At 44.1% G+C, this 25,282-nt stretch overlaps 1 protein-coding gene and 1 pseudogene across 10 annotated transcripts; one reads left to right on the plus strand and one right to left on the minus strand.

Annotated features, from left to right (window-relative positions):
- Window positions 1–4,115: 4,115 nt before the first annotated feature.
- LOC136503813 (uncharacterized) lies at window positions 4,116–24,153 on the plus strand (annotated as a pseudogene).
- LOC136505085 (uncharacterized) lies at window positions 7,721–11,829 on the minus strand. Of its 10 annotated transcripts, XR_010771086.1 has the most exons (7): window positions 11,602–11,829; window positions 10,733–10,817; window positions 10,508–10,588; window positions 10,272–10,362; window positions 9,928–10,010; window positions 8,822–8,881; window positions 7,721–8,146 (listed from the first exon to the last, which is right to left on the minus strand). XR_010771086.1 is itself a non-coding variant. In XM_066500183.1 (6 exons), coding segments are annotated over exons 1-6 (393 nt in total). In that variant the 5' UTR covers window positions 11,705–11,829; the 3' UTR covers window positions 7,721–8,880. The 10 variants fall into 10 exon arrangements, 6 of the variants coding, with proteins under 6 accessions (XP_066356280.1, XP_066356279.1, XP_066356284.1 ...); XM_066500183.1 differs by lacking the exon at window positions 10,733–10,817 and adding an exon at window positions 10,662–10,732 and having other exon boundaries at window positions 7,721–8,881; window positions 10,508–10,551; XM_066500182.1 differs by having other exon boundaries at window positions 7,721–8,881.
- Window positions 24,154–25,282: the final 1,129 nt, after the last annotated feature.

Raw genomic sequence — 25,282 nt, forward strand, 5'->3', positions numbered from 1 at the left:
ACAAAACGCGAGACCTGTTTGACGTCAAAAGGAGCGTACGTAGCGAAAGCTGATGGACTTAGCGACGTGATACTCTCTCCCGTGCTCTCTCTCCAACGTGGACATGTTATATAGATAGTAATAACGGCCCATTGCGGCTGCCCTTAGGAAGTGTAGGCGGGTTCATGGAAATTCGTTCTTAATCTTGAAAGTTAACTGGCCGAACCGTGTCGGAGAAACCGAGGGGTCTGTTCGCTGGTTGATGTTTGGACTGATAAGCCCGGCTGGTGCTGGTTTGTTGTGAAAGAAAAATACGATTGCCTGACTAATAAGACCTGACTGAAACCAATAAACGAACATGCTAAATTAATTTCTCGCTAGACGATACGTATGCGCTGCCTTTTCCCTCCAACTAGTGGCCTTGCCCGCACATCCTCGCTCGATCCCGTTTCCAGCTCGCACATCTACGTACGGCGCATGCATGCGCACACATGGCTTGTTCCCCCTCCCCGCACATCAACGCATCATGCATTGGTTACGGAGAGTAAATTTGAACGGGGCATGGGGCCTCGAGTAAAGAAACTGAAGGAGATTGACAGAACCAAGACAGAAAACTGTAAGATAAGTGCTGCACGATAAGTAAGGGCTTGTTTAGCAGGGCTCCTCTCCGGCTTCGGCTCCGGCTCCTCCAGAAGAGCCCTGCCAAATGTTTTCTTGGAGGAGCCGTTTTTCAGTAAAAAACAGAGGAGCCCCTCGGAAGGAGCCGTGCCAAACAAGCCCTAAATATTTGTGCTCCGATCCTGAACACGTTCAAACTCTCCGTAATCTTGATTGGTTGCGCGATTTACAAAGCGGCATGAGTGGTTGCGGATAACAGCGCCAACTTTGGTACGTTCCTCATCGACAACATGGTTAATTGGACGATTTAAGGTAGAATAGGCAGTACCTCCCCTGGCTTCCCACTGCATGCTTCGTGGCTTAAAAAGCTCGGCTCTATTGGAAGATGAAAGGGCGAGTGAAAGGTTAAGCTCCCTGCTATCAGACTTAGACCCGTTCTCTGGAAAGTGGGGTCGGTGCTTAGAGGGTCCACTGGTCATGGGCTTATCAGGTAAAACCCAGGGGACCGTTTGGTGCACTCTCGTAGAAGCAGGCAGATGTACATGAGATGCGGCCCACTCCGAGAAAGAGGAGAAAACCGGTGGGTTGCTCGGGCTAGGCCCTGAAGCGGCATTGAACTGGGTGGGCTGCTCGAGGTTAGCTTTTCCTTTATTTGCACCAGTAACTATGGAAGAGTTACTGCGTTCCTGCTGGTTAACTGGGCAATTGACTTACATGTCCCCAACGTAGACAGTTGAGGCACTTGACGGGAGCTCTGCAATTTTCTCTAACATGCGTATTGGCCAGACAACGGGATCAAATCCTGGCTTGTGTCATCAGCGGGGGATACTCTGCCTTCTGCCTTGACCTTTGTCCAAAATTCAAATTAGGCAAATGTGAAAAATGGCCCCACTTGTCAGTCTTCTTCCCTCCAGGAACAGAGCCAAGGATCGAACTTGAAGACTGATGAGCACCAAAGAACTGGGAATTAGCCCTGGAATCAGGAGGCTTGGGCTTCCTACTGCGTGCTGCCGCTGTCTTCCTCGCCCGCTCGACTACTAATTGCTGTAGCTCGGTGAGTCTCCACGATGTGTATTCTACCTCGCTCGTAGTATTTTGCACGCATCTCCCTCAGCTTTGCAGTCCACGCTGGGCCACTACCGGGTCGGAAGCCAATCGAGCTCGCATTCTTGCCGCCCCCACCTCGCCCGACTGACCAGTAAAATTCCTGCATCTTGCTGAAAGTATCTATATCTGACTGCACATCCTGATTTTCAACAAGGAACCCTCGATCGTTATCTCTCTGTATGCAATTCCTGCAGGTTAGTGAATCAGCGCTTTCATTCTCACTTCAGGGGTTTTCTATTTTTTTCCTTTTTTTTTTGCAAAATTGGTACAAATTTAATTGCCATGCATTATGCATGCATCATAGTCGTCTGTGTATCATTTGTTTAGAATAGCCTATTACGTTGCACACATGCCATGCATATAGAGTATAGGGATCCCTCCAATAACTTGTTGGATGAAATAATGACCAATGAGACAGGAACGCAAAAGTCAATAATTGAGTTTAACGTAACAATAGTATGGATTTTTTTATCACTTTTCATCTACTGTCTTTTTGTTTCATATTCTCTTTTTTTTTAATTTATATTTATATACTGTAAAACGGAGTTTTACCACCATCTTGAAACTAACAGCTCATATGGGTCATTTGTTCAAGAGGGACGGAAAAAATAAGAGACATTTAAGAGACCCTCTTCTTATTAAGTCTTCTAAGTCGTTTTGCATATTTTTCATTTGACCAACAGAGACTCCAATCCTCAAGAGAAGAATAATGGCCCATCAAAAAAATTCCATCGATGACGAGTATTGGCCTGAGGTTTTGCAAATCAACAGCTATGCAATATTCATGGGATACATGTCGATGGGCGTGAGGGGGCTTGGTTTGCTGGTGCTTACATGGACCACGGTTGTCCTCCTCGGTGGCTTCGTCTCCATGCTGCAGAAGAAGGATTTTTGGTGTCTCACAGCTATCACACTAGTCCAAACTGCCGGGTTAGTTTCCTTACTTCCTTAGTAATTAAGTCGTTCATCTTTGTACATTAGATTTATCAGTCCATATTTCATATCAAATCAATCTGAACTATTTAGTGTGATAACCTTTGCATGGCTAGAGGGTACTCTACTTTTATTAAAGTGTAGAAACTTGGAAAACATCACGTACCCTTTGGGTCATATGACCTTTCATGTGTATATAGGCTGGAAACAAAGCATGTGTTACAATACAATACAATTACATCTAATACCCACCCGACTTCTAAGTAGGAGGATCATGGACACAAACAAAACCTAAACTCAGTCAACAATTCTATAGGCAAAGACGGAAACCTGACCCCGTGATGTGAGGTCGGGTGCTTTATTCCCCACCGCTACTCTTGTTTCCTCCCTAGCTGCTTCCGTCACAGTACCTATTGCCACCATCTTGTTGTCTTCACTGGCACCGTCAACCGCCTCTCCTATGGGCCTTTAACACCCCCTTCTCATTCCTTCTTGTTTGCAACCCCACCGCAAACTTCGAGCATCTAGGTTTAGGAATAAAGTCACCGACCGACTGAAACTGGACGTAGGGCACGTTGCCTGAACTAGTATAAATCATGTGTTATTGAGTGTTAGGCCACGTCCGATCACAACGTACGGCAAAACTATAAATATTTACTTGTTGGTCACTTTTCGCACCGACACGAGCACACTGGATCAGCAGCTTGGGTGCTGGCACAGATCAGCAGCACTGGACGTCCCAATGCAAAGCGAAGCTGCGGAAATCGATGATGCGGCACTGGACGCTGGTGGCGAGGCTACTCTTGAGCTGGGCAGTTGTGTGGTGCTGGAGCCAGGTGCCGGTGGCGGCGCTGCGCTAGAGCCGGGTGCTGGCGGTGGAGCGGCGCGGCGCGACGCATGTGCCAGGTGCTGGTGGCGGGGAGGCGATGGTTTTATCCAAGTCCGTCGGACGAGAGAGTAGAGAATCAAATGGGCCTGCTGATTGTAGTCGGATGGGAGAAGCTAACTGGTTTCATCCTAACGCAACGGTCAATGTAAATATTCACTAAATCTGATAAATAAATACATATAGAATCTTAATAGACAAGAATTATTGCTACTTAATACCTCTAACTAAAAATATTATATTAAGTTGTAATGTTTTCTCTTTGTTCATTTTATAACATATAATAGATACTACTACTCTATAGTGTCTAGTTGTTATAAATAAACTTGCCCAACTCATCACCGATTCGCATTGTCTTCAATAAATCAGTTTGGTAGCTTTCATGCATTGGCACACGGCTTCGCCTTTCTTCACATAACTAATAATCTCGCTTGCAACACTTTATTAACAGGGTCTTTGATTTCCTTTTAAAGGAAAAGGCAAGTGACGTTGGCAGTTCTTTGAAGGGCTTGACGTTTGCTGTAGCTGTCGCGGTCACGAGACCATTCAAAAAACACACAAACACTTCTACGAATTCATCACAAAATATTAAGAATTGGTTGCACGCGTGGTTGGACTTGTTTTAGCGGTTGTCCAAATGCTGGTGCTTGGTATAGTCTTGTGTCCTCTGGCGGTTCTGTATATGCTTGGGATGTATCTCTCTTCTGGAATTTCTTTATGGCGTCTCATACAACATGACTATGGTAATCCCGATGGAGGCGCCAACCTAAAGACAGCGCTCAATGTCTTATACTCCTTAGCCGTGGCCCAAGGTGTGGTTTACGGCTACAGGTCCATCTATGATTTAGCGGCAAGAACCGGACTAGTGGAAGTAGTGGCCACATATTATTCACTAGAGAGAGACTTAGTTTCGGAGTACCTAGATGAAACTGTGGCAGGATGTATGAAGGATCCGTCGTTTGCGAGAGGTAGGAACTTCGTCACATATGCAGTGGAGTTGTTGATGGAATCTAAGTCAAGGTACGACTACGTTTCTGGGATCCTGATTCTTACAGTAACTTCCTGGATAGAACGGTCAGGTCTTCTAAAACAACTACTGACTGGATCAGCATCCTTCAGCCATGTGGTCCAGCGACTGCTAGAGACACATTTGGTCCGACAAGCCCATATAGCACAGAGATCAGGGTGGGAGCTGCTAGGATAGTGGCAACTGTTGCTGGCAGCATCCGTTTGGACCAGTTACCTCAAGGGATGGAAAAATAAGAGACATTTAAGAGACCCTCTTAGCTTCTTATTAAGTCTTCTAAGTCGTTTTGCATATTTTTCATTTGACCAACAGAGACTCCAATCCTCAAGAGAAGAATAATGGCCTGTCAAAAAAATTCCATCAATGACAAGTATTGGCCTGAGGTTGAGAAAATCAACAGCTATGCAATATTCATGGGATACATGTCGATGGGCGTGAGGGGGCTTGGTTTGCTGGTGCTTACATGGACCACGGTTGTCCTCCTCAGTGGCTTCGTCTCCATGCTACAGAAGAAGGAATTTTGGTGTCTCACAGCTACCACGCTGGTCCAAACTACCGGGTTAGTTTTCTTACTTTCATAGTAATTAAGTCGTTCATCTTTGTTCATTAAATTTTATCGGTCCATATTTCATCTCAAATCAATATGACTGTTTTGTGAGATAACCTTTGCATGGCTAGAGGGTACTCTGCTTTGTGTAGGAAATTGGAAAACATCCCGTGCCTTTTGGACCAGGTGATCTTTCGTGTATATATAGGCCGGAAGACGAGCATGTGTTACAATACAACACAATTATACATCTAATATCCACCCATAGTCTAGGAAGGAGGATCATGGACGCCGTAATGTGAGGTCAGGAGCATCGTTCTCCACCGCTCTTCTCTCCACTCTAACCAAATCTTCAGCAAATCCGACTCCTTTTCTACCTAATCCAATAAACAAACAACAGATCCACCTCCTCCTCACACGGGTCTATAAACAAACAACAGAACAACTTCAACTTTAACATTAACATATCAAACATAAATAAAACTATACGTCAATATTTAGACCAGTTGGTCTGGCTGTGCGTTTTACACCCTACCGGTTAGAGTTCGAACCCCCTCGGGGGCGGATTTGTTGGTCGGAGGAGGCACAGTTTATCTGCGCGTTGAAAAAAAATCCTCTCGTCTGTCGGCCATAGGTCTAAGGCCAACCCAGTCTCAGTCTCACGGGAGCTACGGTGCCACTGTGTATGGGTGGGGCAGAGGTTTGGGGGTTTTCTTGACCTACGTGAGAAGGTCTTCTTCTTAAGCACAATGTCCGGGGGTTGTCTTACCTCCGCGGGTCGAGTTTTTTTTAATGTATATAATATTGGTCAAATAAATTAAGATTTATAAAAGGGAAATGAAGGGTGCACACAGAAAATGAGGAATGACAGGGAAAAGAAGGAAGGGGTCTTACGCTTGCTGTCTTCTAAGGGGATTTGACAATATTTTTTCCTAGGTTAATTAATTAAATAATTCAAAAATATTAAAGACTTAGATTTATTTGAGATATTACCTCCTAGCAAGTAAAGGAAGCACTACTATGCAATGTAAGTTTTAGTCTAGCTACACAATGTCAATCATAAATTCATAATTTTGGGGAACATAAGTATTGGTAAAACTAACTAAGAGCACCTGCGGCAATGGCCTTTAAATCAGGGCATCTGTTTTGGATTTGAGGGCTCCCCTCATTTTGAGGGTCTTTTTTCTAGGTTCAACTCCAACAACAACCCTCAAATTAAAGCCCCTACACCTCTAGAACCCACATGCCAGTCAAATTGTTGTTATTTTTTCATCCTTCCATCTACGTTCCACCCTCTCCTCTCTCTGTGCAAACCCGCCCGTGGGAGGGGAGGAACGCCGGACGGAGAGGGCTTCGGTGGCTATGGGCAGGGAGGAGGAACACGTGATCTGCCTGCGGGAGGGGAGGACCCCCGGATGGAGAGGCTATAGGAGCGGAGGAGCAACGCGCGAAGGAGGGCTTCTTTTCTGGCAAGGAGCTTTGGTCGCGGGGACTTCTTCGCCGGCGAGGAGGTGGTCGTGCTCGGGAGGCCGCTAGGTCTGGCGGTGGCAGCGGAGGCCACGTGGCTTCTTCTCTGGTGAGGAGGTGGCCGTGCCCGGCAGGCTGTCTGATCTGGCGACGGTGACAGCCACGGAGGCTTCTTCTCTGTCGACGGCGGCGACCGCGGGGGCTTCTTCTCCGGTGAGGAGCTCTAGCTATGGGGACTTCTCCGTCGGGAAGAGAAGGGCATCGGGGTGCGACGAGAGGGCCCTAGTAGGGGTCCGCTAGAGCACATTTTTTAGCTATGGCCGTGAAATTAAGTTTTGAGGGCTCAAGTAGATGACTGTTGGAGTTGCTCTAACTCATCCCCATTAGGGGATTGTTTGGATCAAAGAAAATTAAAAGGAATTCCGAAGGAATCTGTTATTGTGTAGTATTTTCAAGGCTTGTTGTTTAGATTAAAGGATCGACAATTTCCTTTCCTAAGGAATGGTCAGCTTTCCTGTACAAAATGCAAGAAAGAAAACATGGGGTTTCAGCTAAAGGAAAAATTCCTGCGGCTTGCTTAGTGCGCTGATAATAGGCAAACTGGCTAGCTGATGCCAGCCAAAGTTACCTGCTTCGGGCAGAGCCATGCCCAGGTAGGGATAAGTTAATTTAGACATTAGATGAGTTATTAAAGGTGCCAGGAGAGTGTGGATCTAATTCGAGTGCAATGATTGGTGCTAATCTAGTTACTTGTTTTTGGCTCTATTCCATCCCTGCGGTTTTCTTCATTCATCTGCTTTTTTATTCTTGTGTTCCAAATAGGGCCCTTACTACTACTAGTGGAAATGCACGTGCAGCACGCACGTGGCTATAAAAATATTTTGTAACTAACCGTCTTCGATTTAAAGATTTTCCAATTATTTGATTACCCATCATATAGTATTTAAGAAACTAAAAATAAAGATTCAACACATAACATGTTTGGCTATTATGGGCAAAGGTTAAAATAGTACTCCCTTCATACCAAACTATAAGACTTTTCGGCTTTTCTACATACAAAGCTTTTGTTATGCAATTAGATATACATTATATCTAGATACATAGCAAAAAACAATGTATCTAGAAGAACCAAAAGTGTGATGCAAGCATTTCTTTTTTAGTTCAGTTACATGTTTCAATAATTCCATTGAGTGCAGATGTATTACAGCAAAACGTGTCTTGGTATTTCAATTATAGCCCTGTTATAGTTGACCAGAACAAGATAAATGATTTAGCAGTACTAAGTCAACTTGTTCAGTTTGTTTCTTTCAGGGTTGCAGCAACATTGAAAGCATTAACTGCTCTTATACATCTAGGTTTCACCTCAGACATTAGCATATCCTCTTCCTTGGACCACCCACCTAAATAAAGAAAAAAGAAAATGCAACTGATCATAGTGGCAAAAAAAAAATTACACAGTAATATCAAAGCTCAGGAAGCATTGATGGCCTGCTCAGGATGAGTGACATTGTTCCTAGGAGCTTTCCTAGCTGGCTTTAGAACGGGGCGCGCGGCTACAGGTTGAGCAGAGAGCTATGGCAATCTGTAGAATCACCAATCGGGAACAGATCAAGTCAAATGCTTCAGACAAAAACTTACAAAATGCAGTGGTAGAGGCTCTTCCATTTTGAAGAATCAAATACACCTAACTCTATTACAGAACCTAGTTATGGTTGTCCTCTAATGATGACAATTAATTTGCATATCTGAAATGGCACAAATATTTGAGAACCTTGTTTTCTCAGTGACCACCATTGTTCTATGGGAATCAAATACACCTAACTCTATAACACAACCTAGTTATGGTTGTCCTCTAATGATGACAATTAATTTGCATATTCTGAAAATCTGAAATGGCACAGAAATATTTCAGAACCTTGTTTTCTTTGAGTGACCTCCATTGTTCTAAGGGCAACAAAGAAGCAAACTTAACAGCACAATTTAATTAAAACCCTTGAAGCTTTGACTTTGTATTTTTTCCCATTTTTTTTAATTTTTGCTCTCCTCGACCCCTCATACTTTTCACCGAGAGCTTTCCTTATTATCACCATTCAAAAAGAGTACTCAGAAGCCTCACTATTTATTAATTTTATATGAAACAAATAGATAAGACAATACATATACTCTGAAGTTTGGATGAAACCTACAAGCACCATTTACAGATAAGTTGGTGAATAATAAGCGAAGACCCTCAACATATTTTCATACAAAAGCTTACTTGAGTAGAAATTCACAAACACATTGATAGGTCGGTACTCCAGACTTTGTATTGAACCATCTGGATATATATACAAGAATGAAGTATCAGGAGTCAATAACAATATTGAAATATAATTCTTTCAAACAGAGACCAGAGGTAAAATAAGATAGATTAAATGGCCCCTTAACAAAAAATGGATAGTGTTTGTAAAATTAAAATAACACAAAAATACATGATTGTCAAAATGTCCATATCTTATGAAGTCTGGACAACCAATGGCTCATAATTAATTGTGCAACATTAGCCATTGCAAAAGTGAATATAAGAGCTGTCTGAAACCTGAAGCATAAGTACCACGACAGAGAAAACGTCCCCCATTGTCGCGTGATGAGACTCAAATTTCAAAAAATAGAAAACCCTTCAATACGATGTCGGATGAAGATAATTTTTATATGTAAATTGTAGACCTCGATGAGATCTACAACTTTGTAGTTTTGAGTTTTTTCATTTGAGGACAGTAAGATGCTCGAAAAAATAATATAAAATTTCAGCACCATATTTTATCGCGTGATGAGACTCAAATTTCAAAAAATAGAAAACCCTTCAATACGATGTCGGATGAAGATAATTTTTATATGTAAATTATAGACCTCGATGAGATCTACAACTTTGTGGTTTTGAGTTTTTCATTTGAGGACGTTAAGATGCTCGAAAAAATAATATAAAATTTCGGCGCTCTCGAAAATATCAAAAATTACTGTTTATCCGCAAACCTGCCCACAAACTTTTTCGAGAGTTGGAGGGCCAAAGTTGTCCGGTTTCGAAGTTCGAGGTTGAAATCCGAACTTTGCTGCAAATTGGAGGGTGTAAATTGAACTTAACCCAAAAATCATCATTTATTGTAGTTGCAAAAGCAAATGGTTTTTAACCAGAGTAATGTATTTATATTAAGCACTCAAATGCTGAACAACCAGGAACATATTGAACACCATTCTTTCACGACCTGAATCATCAGGAGAGCACCCCCAAACTAAAGCTATCAAGCAACAATTTCGAAAATATGCGCTGAAGCATCAGATTCAGGCAGCACAAACACACCCAACAAATCGTGATTAAGGACATACCAGAAAAAAGCATTGACGTCGCTCTTGATATCAGGTGGCAGAGTAGTACAACTTAGTGCTATCAAACTGCCTCTAGTTAGACCCTTCAAGAACCAAAGCGAAGAGGTAATAGTATTAGATTTTCCATATCGAAAATCATTTTGGTACTGCACAAAGTTGTCTGCTTAATACTCACACAGGACAGGAAAATAACAGGCAATGCTACTGCCCACTGTGTGAAACTGAATACAGAGCTAGTGCAACTTAAAAAATAAACTGAATAATTCTAGATAAGTTCTATACTACCTCGCAGTATGAAGCTGCAGCAAATAAGAATAGAAGATAAAATGCAATGTTTCGCTTACAAGTTCCTGTCTAGGTCTATGAGTCTGTTGAATTCCAGAGTTCTTTTCTTCAGTCAACATGGAAATCAAAGGTGCAGCCTGAAAAGCAAATCTGTTGAATTGTCAAGGGGTCAAACACCTGTGACACTGCGCTAGGATTTGATGCGGCCACCTCCTCCGATGCCCATTGTATCAGGCATTGGATAAAGAGGACAGCCAAATCAATCAGGTCCGCACTGTGAAAAGCGAACCCATACCTCTTGTTCGTTCTCGTACTGTCAACAGAGCACTTGCTCTGAGTCTTTAATCCCTCAACCAGATCATGAAAATATGTACAGCTGGTATAGTCAGATATCCAGATTAAATATATAACAAAGCTTTGCTGATAAAATATAAATTTAATAATTATACCTTCCGGTCTTTGAAATCAACTCTAAAAACAAAATGGCAATAGGAGACTTCTCCTGAGGCGATGGCATTACCTGTTTGAGACCAATAATATTGTGCTAGAAACATTCACAACATAATATAATATAGACCATGGTGCTATCTTACAATCCAGGAGGTCTGCAAGTAATAATATATAGTGAACATTGCTTTCCACAATCCAAAATAAATAATGACTGTGTAATTAAATTTTTATTTTACTAATTGTTTAGAGCGACTAAAATTATGCACAGGACATATTGTCTGGAACTGGAAGCAAGATATAAATGTATAAAGTAGTACAACAAAAGGAACAATTCATGCCCCAGAACATATTGTTTCGAAAATCAGATCCGGACAGAAAAAAAACGCATGTTGGCCCTGTTCGCTTGGAGGAATCTGGAGGAATTTGGAGGAATTTGTGAGAGGAGGAAAACACCGTTTCGGATGAAAAAAGAAGCAGATCAGATCCGGACAGAAAAAAAACGCATGTTGTGTCAAAAGCGCACAGCACAAGCAATCGGGTAATAAAATTTTAGTTCAATTATTATCGCCATTAACAATACCTGAGTAGATAAGTCTTGGACGCAAGATCAGTTGTTGGCGCCAAAAGAACATAGGCTAATTAAATCTAGTTTCTACTGATTACCCATAGGCAACTGTTGATCTTGATCCTTGCTTCTTCACCCTAGGCCGCCGGGTTCCCGTGCGCGAGGTCGCCTCTACCCGCCGGGTTCCCCGTGCGCGAGGTCGTCCGTCGGCGCTGACTGAGGAGAATCGGCATATGGGGCATGGGGCGCACGGGAATGAAGAGGAGGAGGACGTCGCGGAGGGGAATAGAGAAGGTGTTGTTGCGGAGGCTACATGGGGAAATTTTGGCTCGGTAAAAACCGGCGCCGGGGCGGAGGCGTTCAGATCCACATACCATGATGGCAGCAGCGAGGACGGCGCTGGGTCAAGCCACGAATCCTCCTCCATCGACGGCAGGGATCCATGTTCCATCGGATAGCAGGCCGAGCGACTGGCATGGGCGAGGAGCACAGTGAGGAACATTGCAGACACGACGCACATCCGGAGGAGAAGCGGTACGGTCGCGCGAGTGGGCGGAAGCGGCGGCAAGGGAGGGAGGGTGTGGGGCGGTTACAGCAGGGAAGGGCGGCACCCGAACGCGAGCGGCGTCGGGGTCCGCGGGTACGGGCGGGCGGGTAAGAAACTTTCCCGGTGAAAAAAAGTTGGGTTGGAGTCGAGTGTTAACACGCGTTTCACATGTCAGGATGTCATGAAACCTTACCTAATCAGATGCGTTTGATGTAAATCTAAGGGTGAAGACCTTAGGTGGGTAAGATGTTTTCTGGTAACAGGTATTTTCTAATTCCTTCGCTCTTTTATAGTATAGATAGATTTGTCCTTTGTACAGTTTGTTGGCATCTTTGCTAAGGTACACGGCTTTGACTTTCCTAACACTCTCGTTTGAAACGCTTTAACAGGGTCTTCGATTTCCTTTTAAAGGAAAAGGCAAGTGATCTTCTGGATTCTTTCAACGGCTTGTTGGCTGCTGTAGTTGCCGCGATCTGGAGGCCATTCAAAAAAAGACACAAACACCCCGGTTACTTCAAAAATTAATAAAGAAGTAAAAAAACTGCCAACGACTGCACGGATCATGGTAGCACGTGTTTTCTGGTGGGTCCAAGTGCTGGTGCTTGCTATTGTCTTGTGTCCTCTGGTGGTTCTATATGTGCTTGGGCTGTATATCTCTACTGGAATTTCATTGTGGCGTCTGATACAAGACGACCACGGTGACACTGACGGAGGTACAAACCTGCCAGCGCTCTATGTCTTGTACTCCCTAGCTGTGGTCAAGGTGTGGTTTATGGCTATAGGACCATCTATGACGTAGCGGCAAGAACTGGACTAGTGGAAGATGTGGCTGATCATTATTCAGTGGAGACAGACCTTGTTTTGGAGTACCTAGATGAAACAGTAGCAGGACGTATGAAGGATCCATCATTTGGGAGACGAAGAAACCTAGTCACATATGGTGTGGACTTTTTTTTAAAGAACAGGAGGGCCAAGCAGGCCTTACTGGTATATATTTAAACAAGGTAAAAAAAAAACAACAGTCCAAGAGTACAAAACATGGTGAGGTAGCTGGAAAAAAACATTCTAAGGAATTAAGAAAAGGAAGGTGAAGAAGATCCAAGAGTACACAAGAGGCCTCCATCCTAATTTAAGGGGCTTATCCATTCTTGAATTTTAGGAAAGTACTACTTCTTTGATCTGCATAGCATCAGCTCTAGCTCAATCCTAAAGATGTTTTTGCACCCTTGGGTAGGAGGAGGGATCTACCTGAAAATGAAGTTGTTCCTGCTCATCCAGATAGCCCAGGAAATGAGGATGATGATCTCCATAAAGAACTTTTGCTTTATATATCTGAAGTCTGAGCCATTCCAAGTTTTGGAGAAGGTTTAAATTTTGATTGACCTGCAGGTTGATTAGGCTCCAACATTCAGAAGCAAAAGGGCAAGAGATGAAGAGATGCTCAATTGTTTCTTTCCACTTGTCCATTGCAAAGGACACAGTTATAGTTCTCCAATGCCATGTGTCTTCTTCTAAGCATGCTTCTGGTATTAAGCCTATCTTGCAAGATCAACCAGGAAAAAAAACTCTGTGCTTATTTTGACATGAGCTCCTCCAGAGCCTTTTAAATGTCGCGTGGACAGCGCAATGGCCACTCAGCTACTTATACACCTTTGAAGAAGAGAAGAAGTTTGATCCCCAAATAAAGCCCCAGGTATCCTTGTCATCAGAAAGTTGTAAAACATCTAGACTCTGTTGCAGGATCAAGTACTGATTGTATGCTTCTTCCGAGAGTGGTAGATGAAAAAGGTCATGGAAGTTCCCTAAACTCTTAGCTTCAGCTACTGAGATTGCCTTGTCTTTTGCGAAGGAGAACAGCTCTGGGTATGCTAGCTGAGGAATGCAGTCTTGCCCCTAAATATCCTGCCAAAGCAGGCAAGTTTTCCCATCGTTCAGATCAGTCTTTGCTATTCCTTTGAACTTGTCAAGTTGCTTCATGACCTCCCTCCACAAAAAAGAGCCCTTGTTATTAGCAGTACCAGGTAGTCATCCATTACTATAGTAAATTTCCCAAACCAAGCTAACCCAAGGCAGGTGTAGGGTTGAGATGGCAGACTAGAGGGGGGTGAATAGTCCTTTCTAAAATTTAATCGCGTTGGCTAACCAAAACAAGTGCGGAATTAAAATTATCGGTCTAGCCAAGGCTACACCCCTCTATCTATGTTCTCTAGCACATTGTAAAGATCCTAATTAAGCAACTAAGGTGTCAAGCTAGCTAGAGCTCACCTATCCAATTCTAGGAGTAAGGTCACACAAACCTATACCACTAGTATTTTGCACACCGGGAAGCTCATACACAATTCTAGTAAGCAAAAGCACAAAGCTCCTAAGCTCACTAGCAATGCTCAATAACAAGGCAACCAATGCCAAATTAGAGAGCGCAAATACTTAGCTACACAAACTAAACAATGTGACTAACAAGGTTACACAAACCAAATTAGCCACGCAAGGAAGCTACTTCTATACTACACAAGCTAGAAGGTAACTAGCAAGCTACATAAGCTAACTAATTACAAGAGCAACTACACAAGCACAATGTAAATGAAGTAAATATAAGCTTGTGTAACGAGGATGCAAACCAACGGGAATACAAGGATGACACGATGATTTTTATCCCGAGGTTCACGTGCTTGCCAACACGCTAGTCCCCGTTGAGGACAAAACTTTAAGGTTACCACCAGTCCTCTTGCTAGTGGTGACCCACAAGTCACACCTCTCCCTCGTGGAGTGCTTACCACAAGCTCTAGCACTTAACCTGGCTGGACCACTTGTCTCCCTTCGCGTCTCGCTCTACTAGAGTTGCTCTTCGCAGCTCCCGCGGGGTGAGCACAATCCCTCTCACAATCACTTCTCCGGAGCACCGCATAATCTTCTTTGCGTGCTTCAACGGAGACCACCACCAAGCCGTATAGGAGGTGGCAACCTCCAAGAGTAACAAGCACCACCAGCTTGCCACTCGATGCAACCTCATGATGCAATCGCACTAGAATCACTCACTCACTTGATCGGATGAACACTATCAAGCTCAAGTGAGTTAGAGGGCTCCCAAGCACACCTACATAAAGCCACCAAGGCTCAAGGGTGCTAAGCTCTGCTCCACTATTAGCCAAAGGCCGACCAACACTTCTATTTATAGCCCCATGGGCCAAAATAACCATTACCCCTTCACTGGGCAAATTTCGGGACGACCGGACATGCTGGTCGGATCGACCGGATGCACCCTGCCAGTGTTCGGTCAACGAATGGCTGCCACATCATCCCTAGCTTCAAATGCTGAGCACCCGATCTCAACGATTAAGTTGCGACAGGACACACATCGTGAGGATGACCGGATGCTGCTACGCCTAAGTCCGGTCATTTCTAGGAAAGTTCCAGAGAAGCAAAAACATGACCGAACGCGTCCGATCACAAGTGACCGGACACACAGGTGCGTTCGATCCTCTCTGGCTCTCGCGCCTGCCTGCGTCAGCATACATCAGCCTGAACCGGACGCGGCCACTGTGCGTCAGGTCAACTCTTCGCCCAGCGTCCGATCACTTGACCGAGACCATGCCCTCTCAGGAACACATGACCAAACTCGCCAGCCAACGTCCGGTCATTGCGCTGCGCAGAGTCTGGTCACTTCCAGTGACCTGTTTCGCCTCCTTTTCTTCACCGAGTTGATCCGCATCAACTCCAACTTCTTCTCCTTTGTAAATGTGCCAACACCGCCAAGTGTACACCACCATGTGTATGTGTGTTAGCATTTTTCACAATCATTTTCAAGGAGTTAGCTACTCAACTTGCCACGCCACTCGATCCTAACACGTATGCAAAGTTGGATCGCTCAAGTGGCACTAGATGACCGATATGCAAACAAGTTTTTTCCCTCTTGATAGTACGACCATCTATCCTAAACCCTGTCATCAACTTCTCTACACACCTATGATCGGTGAAATGAAATGCCCTAGGTTATACCTTTGTCTTGCGCATTCCATTCCATCTCCTCTAATGTTGATGCAACACATGCACCAACACGGTCAACAATGATATGATCCACTTCATATCATCACGTGATCATATTGGTTCATCGATATTGACTTCACTTGCTCTTCATCGTTGCCTCGGTCCATCGGCGCCAAGTCATCACTCAACTTGCCCTTCACACTTGCAACTGGTCTGTCGAGCCAAGTCATGTCTTGATCTTCTCCACCTTGATCACATGACTCAATGTCATGTCTCATGTGCAATGAGCTCCTTCATCATCACATGTGTGAGCTTTGCAACATCTCCGAGCCATTTCCACCTCCATGGCATATGTTGCTCACACACATGTACCTATGGACTAATCACCTGTGTATCTCACATAAACACAATTAGTCCACCTAGGGTTGTCACTCAATTACCAAAACCAAACAAGGACCTTTCAGCAGGTCATCTCTATTGAAGAATTTGTGAAGGAACTTCATTAGTAGTGCCTCATTTTGAGTCCTCAAATTAAGAGCCCCAAGATCCCCCACTGATTTTGATCTACACACTATGGGCCATGCTGCAGAAGATGGATTTTTGGAGCATATGTCTGATCCTCTCCAAAGACAATGCCTCCTATACTTATCAATTTGTTCCAAAACTGTGTCTTGAAGCTTGAAGGTGCACATTGCAAAGGTGGGCATAGCTGTTGTCACAGAGTTGGTTAATTGAAGCCTGCCGGCCTGATTAAGAAAAGAGGATGCAGCTATGAGTCTTCTCTCATATTTGGTTACCAGAGGTGAGAAGTCAATGATTTTAAGCTTCTGTAATCCCAGGGGAAGGCCAAGATAGGCAAAGGGTAGACCTCCTTTCTATATATTGAAGGTCCTTGCTAAATGATCAAGTCTATCCTCAGAGATGTTAATGGGGACCATCATAGACTTGTTGTAATTCACTTTTAAGCCAGTTGAGGTACCAAAGGATTGCAATAGGCCTTTGAGGACAAGGAGCTGAGGTGCTGAAGCCTGCATGATGATGAGGGTATCATCTGCATATTGAAGTACTAGGAAATCAGATGAGTAATTCAGTTCAATTGGGAGGTTAATAAGCCCTCTTTCTTTGGCCTTGTTAAGAATGGACTGAAGAAGATCAGCTGCCAAGACAAATAGGAGGGGGGAAAGAGGGTCTCCTTGTCTTACACCTCTTCTACAGTGGATTGTTTTGCCAGGTACACCATTAAATAGAACAGATGAAGTCCCTGAACCAAAGATTGATCTGATCCAATTCTGCTATCTCAGTCCAAAACCTTTCTTTGTCATGATCTGCAGGATAGCTTCATGTTCTACTTTATCGAAGGCCTTCTCAAAGTTTAGTTTTCGAATGGCTAGCTCTTTCTTTGATTTGTGACAGATGTGAAGATACTCAAGTGCCCATGCCAAACAGTCATGTATGGTTCTTTTCTTGATAAAACCATACTGATTCTTGTGAATAAGCTGAGAAATCACATACTGTAACCTGTTTGCTAGGAGTTTTGTAATGATCTTCATCGAGGAATTGAGGAGAGAAATTGGTCTAAAATCATTTACCCTTGAAGCTCCATCAACCTTGGGGATGAGGGTAATAAAAGAAGTATTGATGCTTCTAGTACAAAGATTGCCATGTTGGAAGGACCTACAAATGTCATAGAAGTCTAGGGCAAGGATAGTCCAACATTTCTATATAAACTCATTATTGAACCCATCTGGTCCAGGTGATTTATCATATGGCAACTCAACAATAATTCCATTAATCTCATCAGCAGAAAAGTCATCTTCCAAGGCACTTAGGTCAGGGTGACAGGTAAGCAAGTCATCCAAGTTGAAAGCCATTCCCATAAATTCTGTAACTCCCAATCTCTGTTTAAAAGACTCCCAGATGAGTCCTGCTTTTTGATTATGTTCAGAAACAAGAAGATTGTTGTCATTGAGAAGGGAAGAGATTGTGTTTCTTCTGTGCCTAACAGTGGCATGAGTAGGAAAAAGTTTGGTTCCTGCATCCCCCTCTCTGACCCAAGTTACTTTGCTTCTTTGCTTCCAATAAACTTTCTGCGTCTTGAGTAGAGAGACCAATTTGTCATACAAGATGTTTCTGAAATTCCATTCCTGGATAGTTAGGTCCCTGAGCAATTCCATAGTCCCCATGAGATAAATAAGAGATTTGACTTGTTTGATAAGTTTACTGAGAGAGGAGAGATTGGAGCTCCAAACTCTCAGTACACTTCTGAGATTTTTTATTTTGGCCGTTAGCCTTTTAGCATGATCTTGAAGATGGGTGGGGGTTGACCATGCTTGCTGAACAATGTTTTTGAAGTTCTCATGCTGCAACCAATAATTTTCATATCTAATTTTTTTCAGCCGAAATTACAGTACTAATCTCAATGGAGCAGGGCCAGTGATCAAAAGTTTCCATAATGAGGGATTTGGCTACTATATTAGGGTAATTCCATGTCCAGCTTGGTGAAGAAAAGAACCAATCCAGTCTTTCTAGTAACGGCTCAGCCTGCTTGTTTGTCCATGTATAATGTCTGCCTAGCAGGGGGATTTCCACCAGATCAAGAACACTGATGGCCTCATTGAATAAAAACATCTCCTGGACATCAGCTCCCTCCTTGTTTCTATCTTCAGGTCTTCTGATGAGATTGAAATCTCCAATCACAAGCCAATCCAAGTCATCAGGCAATTGAATGTTTTTGAACCAGTCGAGGAAATCTCTTTTTCCTTGGTAGGTGCAAGGGGCATAAACTGTTGGAGTATCCAGTTAGCTTCATTAAGCTTGGAGGTAAAATTAATGGAAACTGCAAACTCATTTTGGAAAGCAAGGTCCCCTTTGAACAAATTGCCTTACTAGACTACCAAAATTCCCCCAGATGCACTAGTGGAGGGAAGGAAGTGGAAGCTGTCAAACTTTTGGGGACAGAATTTTCTGATGAACTGAAGGTCAAAAGATTGCCTTTTAGTCTCTTGGAGATACAGGATGTTGCATATGCTTTCCTAAACTTTATCCCTAATGGAATTCCATTTTTATCAGAGTTTAGGCCTCTGATATTCCAACAGAGAACCTTCCATAAGTGCTTATTATTCATAAAACCAAACAAAAAAAGAAGAAACAAGGTAAGATGAAAACTAGTCTCATCTTAACACAGAAAGCAACAGCAAAGTAACTTAAAACCAACCAGATCCAACTAAAAGGAAGGCAGCCAAAGTTCAGTTGGTTACACCAGAACATAGGCCACAGGGCCACAATATACAAAATGAGAAGAAAATAAATTGATCCCATCAGGTTCCTAGAGACAAAAGTCCAAGTGCATAGCTCCTCAGTTATCAGCTTCATCCTTGTTGCCTTCATTCTTCTTACTCTTGGTGTTGTCATTCTTCTTGTGCTTGAGGGTGCTAGAAGCCTTGTTCTTGGTGCCCATAGCTCCTACTGCCTTCTTTTTCATCAGGTTGTCTTCAGAAAGAAGTTCTGGGTCAATCTGAGCAAGTTCACTTCCTAGATTCCTAATTACAGAGGTAGGAATGATTGGAGGCTTACTGGTGTAGCCAAGACAATTTGCTTTCCCACAAGAAGTCTGTTTGAAACCTTTGTTTCTAATCTTCAGCCTGGTACTTCTCCTGACATCAGAATCGACTAAGACTTCCCTAGCCCTGGCCTTCCTGGAGCTGCTTTGCTTCTTTGGGGATTTTGATGATGGACTGTCTAGGTTGAGGTCCCAATAATCATCCTGATCCTCCTGCATAGGGTGATCATCATCTTCAAGATCTTCCTCTTCAACTGAAATAGGTTTCCAAGATGACAGGTGAGAGCAACACTGTTTAGAAGAGGAGGTGCACACTTTTGGAATGGTCAGAGCAGAAGTTGGGCCAGGTTGCTGAAGGAGATTACTTAGGCCAGCTTGCAAAAATTCCTTGGCCCAGGAAAAGTGAGATGGGCTCTGAAAGAGGGAGATAAAAAGTTGGCCCAAGCTTTTGGGACTTCAACAGTGATAGCAGCCTTCATCTATTGAACAGGCATGTCTCCTAAAGCAAGCTTTGGGTTCTGGAGAACAAACTGTTGGTGAATAGAGTTATCTTCAAACAACAGCATTCTACCAATCTGGAGATCTTGATCAACTGGCAACCCCAAGAGGTGGGGATCTTGACCTTGCAATTCTTCATCACCCATTAGTTCCACATCAGCATCCTCCATCAGCAGATCATTAGGGAACCCTTAAGGCATGACTAATTCCAAATTTTCAACAGGGGCCTGCACAGGCACGATAACAGGTTCAGGAGGGTCGGGCAGTGCTATGTGCTGCTCAACTTCAACATTCATGAGGTCCCAGTCAAGCTCTTGATCTTGGATAGGAGCAGCAGCAGGAGGTGTGTGAATGATCACTTCCACAGGATCCTCCATGTCAGGCTCCTCATTGAGGTCAGGAAGGGGGGCAGGCTGCTGAATATTCATAGCTCCTTCCAACTGTTGTCTGATTGTCCATAATTCGTCAGGCCAATTATTCCAGTCAGAAGCCTGGTCAAGTGCCTGTTGCATTGCTGGAGGTTGTTGTCCTTGTTGCCCATGCTCAGGTGGGTCTTGTGCCTGATTCTGAAAGGGCCCAGGTCCCTGCTGTCCAAGACCAAAGAAGTCGTATGGAACCTGATCAAAGTTCTGGGCGTTTACTGGTACCTGGTCCTCATCCTGTGGTCCTGCCCCCAAAAGTTCTTGCTGCATGACTTCGCATTGGATAGTCCAAGAATCCCCTTCCATGCCTTCAGTTTCAGAAAAGACAATGAAATGAGGAACAAACTCTAGATCAACAACTCTAGCCTTTACCAATAGTCTTGTTTTGTGCTCAGGGTCACTGTGCCATGAAAGCATTCTACCAAAGGGGCCCAAAGCAACATCAATGTACTCTTCTTCAACATAATCAAATGGGAAACTTAAGAGCCTCACGGTTAAAGTAGACTCTCCTCCAGTTACGCGCTTGTTATGTCTAACAAACGAAATTGACACATTCCTAAACTGATGGGGTCTATTCAGAACACGAGTGTCCCTATCATGAACTCTAGCAAACTTAATCAACGCCTGACCCAAGTGGCTACGTTGGATGGAAAGAATCTACACTCTTGCTTGATCCGCAAAAAAAATCATCTAGCACCGCTCTGACATTCTGGAAGTTAAGAACAATACCCGGAAGGGGCTGGATCGTTGCAATGGCCCACTCTTCGTTTCTTGGAATTGGCCTGGAGCCCGCCATTGCTCGTACCATGAACTTTCAATTGTCCACATGCTGAAGATGCATTCCGTGAGGGATGAATGGTGCAGGATCAGCATGCTAGGTTTTCTTGGCGCACAGTTGAACCTGATGAAATAAGAAGAGGGGAGCCGGAAGCTGAAGGGGCCAGGCTCAGTTGCAAATTGGGTGATCCTTGCTCTAGGTCTTGCTCGTTGACTCTCAAGTGGGTGCCCATGACGACGGGGCCGCTTGTCATAGACTTTTGAGGTATATTCCATGGCACTGTGACCTGAATAATAGGGATGCCCGCAAGCTGTAAATGAGAGGCGGCCCAATGCGCGAACGACTCAAAAACGGGCGGCTTGCTCGGGCCAGGCCCATGAGGGGCATTGAAGGTGTTGGGCTGCTCGAGGATAGCTTTTCCATTTGCTGGCATAGTAACTACATCAGGTTTACTGCCGCCCTGCCTTCTAACTGGGCAATTGACCATGATATGTCCCCAATGCAGGCATGCACGACACTTAATGGGAGCCCTGCAGAAGCGCAGCTCATGAGCATTGGTCAGACAACGGGAGCAAATCCTAGAAGATGTCATCAAGGAAGGATACGCTGACTCCGGCCTGGACCTTTGTCCAAAATTTGAAATGAGCGAGTGACTCTGGTCCCAACTGTCTGTCTGGGACAGCCCTGGGAATGGTCCAAGAACCGAGGTTGCCGGATGAAGAACAGACGGAGCTCACTGAAGATCTGATGGGAACAGCATTGGCCCCAGACAGGGGAGGTTTGTTGAGATCAAACTCACTGAATGTGGTTGAAGTTTTGTTCTTCTGGGCAGGCTGCCGGGAGTTCTCTTCCTCTGATCTGAGCTTTTTCCATTCCAGCTGCCATTTTGGGCCCCCATTGTTCCAAAGATGAAAGTGGAGCTTATAAAGCGAGCACTCAAAGGATCCAAGCTTAAAAATAAAATGACCAACCTGGTTGGAAGAAACAGAGAAGCGAAAAACCCGATCAGCCAAGGCAAAAACACAGAACTCAGCAGCCGAGCCACCAATGGTGGCTTGAAGAAGCAAACCCACAGAGGCAGTGCAAAGGCGGAACTTGCAACGGCCAAAAGACACAACCAGGAAGAAAGATCGAGGCGAGGAAGAACATGAGACCGGCAGGCTCAGGGCATGCCAGAGCTTGAGTTGAAAAGCCAAACCAGGGCTAAAGTCGAGACCCTGTAGCGCCATGGAGCTTGGAGCTTTGGTGCATGGATGTGAAGATGCCCTGCTCTCTTTGCCCACCGCCTCTGCTTTCTCCTCGTCCTCGTGGGCAGTCAGGTCTGCTAAAACAACTACTGACTGGATCAGCATCCTTTAGCCATGTGGTCCAGCGACTAGTAGAAAACATTTGGTCCGACAAGCCCATACAGCACAGAGATCTGGGTGCAAGCTGCCTCGATAGCTGCAAATGTTGCTGGCAGCATCAATTTGGAGCAGTTCCCAGCTCGAGGGATGATGATTCAGTGCATATCGTCCCTGCTCGATACATCTGAGGAGTACAGTTGGCGGCCTGAGAGATATGAGCGACGAGTGCGTCGACTAGGACCCATGGGTACGGGCAGTTACCCAAGGAGTATGAGCGCGACTGGTTGCTACTAGATAACCAGGAGCTTTGGTACAGTTCTCTCGACGAGATTCCAATTCCAAGCCAGCAAGACACAGGAAAGTGGTAGTGGTAAGCAGAGGCTCCAGAGCTACAAAGAGCTGGTGGTGCATGGCCTGCGTATCCTTGAGGGGCTCACTGTAAATGAAGACAACTGTAGAGTCATAAGCAACACCCAAGGTCTGGTATCCAAGGCCATGGCACCTCTGGTCTCGGACCAGCAACTTCACAGCCGAGGAATCACTAGAACTCATCAAACGGCTCATGACTACCAAGAGATTATCAGCACGCTCCAACGTATTGTAGAGTGCCTCAAGTGTCCAGTGCTTGCTGAAAAGACAAGCTGTAGAGGTCCTACTAGATCTCTCACCAGCCTCCATTATGCCCAGTGGAAGCAGCAGCACAAGCACAATGTTCGTATGGATACTGCTGCACATTTCTCTTATGCCCGATTATCACTTTGACAGGATGTGCGGCTCCACTCACTTGGCAAAGAAGAGCAGTTACATCGCAGGTTCAGCAGATGAAAAGCTTCAGGCCATGCTATCTTCAGAAACGGAGGTAACTGACACGAGTACGCTGCGATCAGATGGTGGCCTTATTGGCAGCCTTGCTAGAACAGTTGCAGGTTCCGAAACAATGCATACAGAATACATGCAGCAACAATCCTGGAGCATCTCTGTGTTTATTATACCAATTATGACGATAATCTCAAAGAAATGAAGAAAGCCATGACTGATGTGATGCCAGAGGTAATTAACCTAGCTTACCCGTGCAAACATTAAAAGAAAAAAAATTAAAATGAATTCCCTTTTTTTCCCCTAAATTACATGGGTTGAGGTGGCCCGCCTTATATAGTACTCCCTCCATCCCAAATTGTAAGTCATTCCAATAATCTTGGAGAGTCAAAGTTTTTCAAGTTTGACCAAATTTATATAACAAAATAATAATATTTATCATACCAAGTAAGTATCATTAGATTCTTCGTTAGTTATATTTTCATATTATACCTATTTGATGTCATCAATCTTTGTGTTTCTCTCTATAATTTTAGTCAAACTTGAAAAAGTTTGACTCTCCAAGATTCTTGGAATGACTTACAATTTGGGATGGAGGGAGTATTACAGTACTATCATTGTAACTCTGAACTACCATTATGGATTGATGACTCAGGTGCTCAAAGAAATCCATAATAATGCACAGGAAAGCAGCTCTTCTCATCAGCAAGAGGGCGAGCAACACCAGGCAATCCAACTCCAGGAGCAGAAGGCCTTGATACAACTGTGCTTCAAAATATACTACAATTGGCTTTTGGAAGACCAAAATTTGACTTGTAAGTTCGATGAGATCGCAGCCAGAGTATCTTGGGAACAGGACATGCCTGACAAGACTTTTATAATACTTATTGAAGACGCAAATCATAATAATGAATTACTTGAGAAGAAGAAGCGGAGGGTGGCGGCTGTACTGGCTAATTCCTCAAGTGAAACCTGAGTAAGAGGGAATGACTAGTTGACTGGGATCCAAAACTGCAAGGAAGGAGACGACGGCCGTGAGGATGCTAAGTATATATATATGTCCTGAAACTGAAATAAATCAAGCACAAATGTTATATTTATTTATCTTGTGTGTACGTTGCTATGTTTCATTTTACTGGAGACCATGTTCTTATGCTAATAATTATCCTCTGTTTTCGTGCCTCTATTCCCAATAAAAATGGGATACATGATTGTCCCCTGATAACAAGTTATAGAAATGTCCTAAATCATAATCAGAGTGCTGATGCATGAAATTTTATTGATATGCGTACATTTATAGCAGTGACACATTGAAGGACCGAAACAGCCATCAGAGGGGATGAATGAGAGCCGTTAATAATTCTTCCCGAGAACTTGGCCTACATCCCTGTTTCGACTCAAAGCACCTCTCGTGACTTAGAACACCACAGAAGCAAAACAAGCAAGATTCGAAGCAAGGTGCAAACCAAAGAACTTGAGCAAACTACAGCTATGAGCAAACTACGACGGCTTCGGTTGCTATGAGCTTGGGCGCCTGTGAACCCAAGAAGCTTTTCCAGGCCTAGCACTGCGGGAGGGAGTACAAGTGAATCCAGGTATATGGGCTCAGTTTCGTTCACTCGTTCAGTGCATACAAGCACACAAGAGTCCTTGCTCTTGTGGTCCAAACTCCAAAGACGCCCAAGCTGGGCCTTGTTGCTCTTGTGGTCCAACGCTGCCCGTACGGCTAGTGGAGACTTCTTGTAGCCTCAGTCTCTGGTGATGCACGCACACGGCCTGAGTCTGCCGGTGCAGTAGTGCATTTGTCACATCCGAATTATATATATCTGCCATTTGTTCGTTAATTTCACAGTTGAAGTTTGAACTGAATCAGTACGAGCTTAATTACCGATTCATTGCTATATATGTTCCATAAGTTTTCCTTTTCATTTTGGCCTTTGCGTTACTAAACAATTAACCATATGTTGTTGGATCTTCTCTCCTTTGCCTCAATATCATCCGAGATAACAACGTAGCTTCAGATCCAAGCTTTCTGTACCGTTGCAGTGCATTTGTGCGATAGAGGTGTGGCGGATTGGCGGCGATGAGGCAGAGACGCACAAAAG

The sequence above is a fragment of the Miscanthus floridulus genome, chromosome 14, assembly GCF_019320115.1.
Source record: "Miscanthus floridulus cultivar M001 chromosome 14, ASM1932011v1, whole genome shotgun sequence".
NCBI classification, from domain to species: domain Eukaryota; kingdom Viridiplantae; phylum Streptophyta; class Magnoliopsida; order Poales; family Poaceae; genus Miscanthus; species Miscanthus floridulus.

Excerpts from the sequence above, each read along its gene's own strand:
- LOC136505085 (XM_066500182.1), bottom strand. The coding sequence starts at position 11,704 with ATGCCAGTCGCTCGGCCTGCTATCCGATGGAACATGGATCCCTGCCGT. Across the intron at positions 10,818-11,601 it reads TCCTCGCTGCTGCCATCATG|ACCTCCTGGATTGTAAGATA; the intron begins GTATGTGGATCT and ends TATTACTTGCAG. Across the intron at positions 10,011-10,271 it reads ATAGACCTAGACAGGAACTT|GGTCTAACTAGAGGCAGTTT; the intron begins GTAAGCGAAACA and ends TGGTTCTTGAAG.